Source organism: Mustela lutreola, chromosome 10 (assembly GCF_030435805.1).
Source record: "Mustela lutreola isolate mMusLut2 chromosome 10, mMusLut2.pri, whole genome shotgun sequence".
NCBI classification, from domain to species: Eukaryota; Metazoa; Chordata; class Mammalia; order Carnivora; family Mustelidae; genus Mustela; species Mustela lutreola.
The window spans coordinates 94027758-94033209 of record NC_081299.1 but is presented as its reverse complement, the minus strand read 5'-3'; the positions used below and the strand labels follow the sequence as shown (position 1 = coordinate 94033209).

General features: G+C 45.2%; 1 protein-coding gene across 3 annotated transcripts in view; it reads right to left on the bottom strand.

Moving 5' to 3' along the window:
• Positions 1-5452, bottom strand: part of AHCYL1 (adenosylhomocysteinase like 1) — a 38572-nt gene that overhangs the window by 2057 nt on the left and 31063 nt on the right. For 2 of the 3 annotated variants that reach the window (XM_059137987.1, XM_059137989.1), the window contains exons 8-16: positions 4990-5106; positions 4653-4716; positions 3768-3856; positions 3331-3401; positions 2870-2964; positions 2685-2783; positions 2228-2296; positions 1713-1791; positions 509-629 (exon numbers count right to left, since the gene is read on the bottom strand). In XM_059137987.1, the coding sequence (XP_058993970.1) occupies positions 509-629; positions 1713-1791; positions 2228-2296; positions 2685-2783; positions 2870-2964; positions 3331-3401; positions 3768-3856; positions 4653-4716; positions 4990-5106 (804 nt within the window). Of the gene's footprint in view, positions 1-504; positions 630-1712; positions 1792-2227; positions 2297-2684; positions 2784-2869; positions 2965-3330; positions 3402-3767; positions 3857-4652; positions 4717-4989; positions 5107-5452 lie in introns of those variants that run through there. The other variant, XM_059137988.1, reaches the window with a different exon arrangement.

Here is a 5452-nt window from a genome sequence, read left to right as displayed (position 1 = left end):
CTGTAAAAGAAGAGACTGCTTAGTTAGCACTTGGGTCTTCCACATGAGAGATCCAAGAGAAAAATCAGAAACAGAGGGTCCCTCCCGGCCCCAGCGGGATCCCTACAGCCATTCCTCATGGATCATTCTTCCCTCTGCTTCCATGGGGCTTCTGGCAATGCCATCTCTGGTTTCATTTCCTGCTCCCTGATAATATAAGCCAGTGGTTTTTAACCCTGACTATACATTAATCCAGGGAGCTTTTACAAAATAAGTCTGGGCCCCATGCCAGACCAACTGTATTAGAATCTCTGGGGGGTGAGGCCAAGCTTCCTGCTTCAAAATTCTCGAAAACCCTCACCCCTTACATCTACTACTAGATATACAATTTCTCTGCTACCATGTTAGTCTGGAGCAGAGTTCTGGTACTCTTCAAAATCAGGCACACCACTTTATTTAAAAAAGCTGGCTAACGTGCTTTGTTTAATATTGGGTAAAATAACATCTCACGTGTTTTCCCCCAAGTTACCTGTAATAATTGGGTTTGAATGGCCCATTTTTGTTGAGTCCCAGATATTTTGCTTGGTCATCTGTCAGCTCTGTCAGGTGGGCATCAAATGATGGCAGGTGCAAGCTGGCAACGTACTCATCTAGGAAGAACACAGTGGCAGGGGAGCTCACTCCGTTTCAATCTGCCTCTCAGGGCACACCCTCCCCCTATTTTCATCTGAAGCTTTTTGAGGAGGACAAGGAATGGAATCACTGTGAAAGCACCTGTAACTTGAAATATTTGCTTAAAGAACCCTCAAAGTTGCCTTTCTGGCAGGGTACTTCTCTCTGTATATCCAGAATGCATTTGGAAAGCCATTTGCTAGGGTGACAAAATGGGGTAGACTTGTACCTCCCCATCCTTCCCTGGCAAAGCTTCTGGCTTTACCCCAGTGGCTAACATGCTACATATGACTCTCACCTTCCTGTAGCAACTTCCTTAACTGAGTTACATTCAAACTATGAAACAAAGTAGATACCAATAGCTCAAAAGTGCTTTGTATCATTACAATTTCTTTAGGGTAATACCCATAAAGGCCTCAAATCTTAGGATCACTGATTTCTAAGGCAGCTGATGCAAACTGATTACTCTTCCATAGATAAAACTTCCCAGGCTTTACTTTTATGAATATGAATTAAAGAAAAAAAAAAATCTGAGATAAGCTGGTTGGAGGAAATGAGAGTGAGAAGTCTTTCACCTTTAAAGAAGGGAGGTGGGTGCCACTATTCCAGAAGGGCAAAGAACCAGAAAGGATGTAGTATGCCACATGAACACAACACAGCTGTCCCCCAGATTATCAGGAGGTTCCATATTTACAGAAGATGGATGATAAAACCTAGATTTGTTTCTGTTTCTCTCATCTTGTTCACAGGCTATAGTCACTGGTGGTGGGAAGTTCACTGAACTCCATATGGCTACTAAGAATAAGAACATCTACCTTAAACCACTATGCTAAGCACTTTTACTCATTAGCTCTAATTCTTACTACAATCCTACAATAGTATGTAACTATTACTCTCACATTATTGATAAAGATATTGAGATTAGAATTGATCCTGACGCCCAGAAACCATGAAATGCTAGGATGCAGATTAGAACTCTGACTCTAAATCCAATACTTTCATTTTACCAAACCATGCAAACATCTGGGGCTCAGTACAGGCTCCTACTGTTTCTCACTCACCCATTTTCTTAGGAAGCAGGTATACATCTTGTTTGTATCGTCCCTCAGGTGCATTATACAGCTCTATCAGTGCCAAAGCCTAAGTTGGGAAAAGAGGGTCAGAAGACACAAAAACACTTCTTAGGGACCTAAAAATAAAACTCAATCTAACAGGGTCTTGGGGTAAGTACTACAGTGATCTATCATGATGCCAGTACCCAGGACTTGGCCTGCAGTAACCACCACCACACATCATAAGAGGATTTGCTGCTCTTTTTGTTTAGTTCCTAATAAAAGAACAGACTAAATACAACTAGGCTGGAACCCTACCTTCTCAACTAACATAGCCAACTCAAAGGGGCACAGACACTGACTCTGCCTGAGGACTCTTTTCTCCGCTTGAGAAAGCCCATCTTGGCCCCTTGTGGCCTGAACCAGGTTGAAAAGAACACAGCACGGCACACTCTCATTGAACTCTGACTTAGGTCTGGTTCCACTAATCTCAGGGCAAGAGAGGCAGGCATTTGGCCACATACCTGTGTTGTAGCTGTGATGGACAGAACAAAGGTGGGAACTGTGGAGCAGCTCAGGTTGAGAAGACGACCCTGAAAAGGTAAGAGAGCCCCGGGTGAGCTGTGCTCCCCCTCCGTCTGATTCCAGTGTCATACAAGTGAAGCAGAGCAGGACAGGACTCAGTCGGTACAGAAAGAATTACAGTCCCACATCAGGCTTCTAGATTTTATCTTATTTCCCGTAAGCCCGTGTGAGTATGACAAGCGGAAGCAGCCATGGGAGTCAGGAAATAGTGTAGTACTTGGTAAAAGGTAGATCTTTTTTTGAGTGGTTCTATTTTAGGGACCAGAAAGTTTAAGGACTAGATCTCTATCCAGAGATGGAATTCAGGAAAACCTGGGCCCAGTGCTTTCTCCCTATCTCCCCTCCTCCATCCTCCTCCGCCATGGATCTCACGACATTGCCCTCCCGTGTGTGTACCTCTGCCAGGAGGACAACGCGTTTGCCATCTGGCCAGATGACATGGTCCACCTGAGAGCGCACGCGCTCCCATGTCAGCTCTGGAGTGCGCAGGCTGGTCTGAAAGGAAGATGGCACAGTTGACGGGGCTATAGTGGAAAGGAGGGGAAAAAGGCCTTGCAGCAAATCAATGAGGGCAACCTTACCACATCAATTTCTGTGTTGGAGTGCCCCATATTGCATACGATACAGCTGTTTTTCATGCGGTCCAAATGCTCCCGTGTCACTACATTCTTATTTCCTAAAGGTAAAGGAGAGCAGCCAAAGAAAGATGCTGGGGGACAAAGGTACCTGGCTTCCAGTGAGGACATGGGAAAAGAGGACGCCTGCTGCACTGAAGGGAATGCATCCTTTATGAGAAACAAGTACACTGCATAACCGCTTTTTACACTCAGTGATTTGGTTTTAAGATTCAACAGTATAAATCACCTTCAAGAAAAAAGGCTCTTGGTTCTGGAAACATATTAAGGTTCCGATAGCTTATTCTGGTTCTGAGACTTTTATACCGAGCACAGGTCTCACCTACTTTATCTGAAAGACCACTTTCAATCAAGATTTGGCCTCAGAGCTACCAGTCCTCCATGTACACCAAAGCACTGATACTTACCCGTGCAAGTTATTACGACATCAACTTGCCGGATGACTTCATTTAGCTTTACCACCCTGAACCCATCCATGCTGGAAGGAAAGGAAGGAACACAATGAGCAAAGCAAGGAGGCAGGGGCACAGAGGCTGGTCACAAAATGAGACCAGCGAAATTCCCTTCTGAAGTCGGGTCCAGTGCTATCTCACGGGTAAGTGACAAGCTGTTCTAAGCTACACACTGGCCTCTGTGGACTCCCTGATATTCCAATCAGGAAGGGAAAATGCCAAGAAGCTCTAGGAGTGCCCTGGGCTTACAATGGAGGGAAGAGCCATCCTCCTAGCTTGCTCTTCCTTTAGAGAGATTTCTGCAAGGAATGATTAATATAATCAATCATAAACTCTCAGGAACACTAAAAGTACCAGGAATGAATCTAACAGTATTACCATCCTGTTCTTACCAGGCCTGCAGAGCACAGATGGGGTCGATTTCTGTGATGTAGACAATTGCTCCAAGGGCCTTGAGAGCAGCACAGCAGCCCTTTCCCACCTGCAGAGCATAAGAAAGAAGTAGGGGTGTCAGGTCATTTAAGGTATGGGTAGGGGGTATGTGGCTAGTCGGGAGATGGGAATTAACCTCCCTGAAATCACCAATGCTCTAGTGAGCCCTTGCAGGGATGCTCCAAGCCAGGCAGAGCATAAACAGATCCAGATTATGCTGTGACCCTCAGCCAGAGAGATGATCTGACATTCATATTTCACAGCAAGGGCTGGGGCTCGGAATAGTGAAAGAAACTGGGAGATCGAGTAAGTGTTACCATGAGGAAAACAAGACCAAGGAAGAGCAATTGTAACCTCTCATAGCTTATTCCAGAAAAACCTGATTAACTCTCATTTAAGATGCATCGAACTGAAGGACAGCCCAGCAGTTCCAGAACCTCCATGGGTCACTGATGACAACAGTCTCCTTCACCTAGTCTAGTTCAGGGATCATCAACTATGTACCACTTCGAATCCCACCCTTCACTCCAGTTCCGGGTCACTTGGGTGGCTAAAATGCCACATGTTCACTTGAAGTCAGTCTCATGAAAGGTAACTGTTATCATGGTGGAGGGTGGGGCGGGGCTGCCAACAGGCCGTTCCACAAGACAGTGTGGTGAGATCTGAAAACTCTATGGATTTTGTACATCTCTATTCATAATTCTGAATAAAGCACTTCTGCTACTGAGATACATTATCTCGAAGCGTTTTTAACCCTGTGTCAGTGACCACACTGACAGCATGGATTGCCTTCACTCCACATTTCTAGAAAGTCTATGAAAAGACACTGAGACCCAGCTATTTACCTCACCATAGCCACACACCACCACTTGTTTCCCACCAAACATCACATCTGTGGTCCTCTTCAGGCTGTGGAAAACAGATAAGGGCTCAACTTAAACATTATTAGCCCAGACACAGTCCCTCTGCACAAAAGCAAAAGTGTGAGGCAACGCCCCATGAGAACTCCAGCTGGAAGCTGGCTGGGCCCAGTATGACACGAACCCCTCTAACGAACCATTAACACCAAGGGAAGACAACGGGAAGACCACGGGAGAAGACCAGGAGTGGTATCAGAATAACACTGCGACCCAACCCAAACCTGTCCCCTAGGAGTCTGAATATCTATACATTTCAACCTACCCATCCAGAATGGACTCTCGGCAGCAGTACAAGTTATCAAACTTCTGTTTGGTAACAGAGTCATTGACATTCATGGCCGGAACACAGAGCTTCCCAGCTTTGGAGAGCTGATACAGCCTAAAGGGAAAAGAAGCCACAAAAACAAACAAAACCGAAATTACTACACAGCAAAATCTGCCTAATTCTCTTTGAGCTCCATGCTTCCCGCCCCCCACCAGCTGTATTTATTGCCCAAGGATATCAGTAAGCAAGAGCATTTCCTTGTCCTCATCTCTTTTCATTTTCTCTCCCCCTGGGCCCCCCACCCTTTTCTTGGAAGGGGAAAAAACCCCCTTTCAACAGAAGAAATTGACTTCTCTTCCATAAAAGGGGATATATTTCCTTAGACCAGCATTTTCTTGATAAAAAAACAAACAAACATGCCTACTTCTGATAAACAAAGATTATCAATGACTCTGATTCA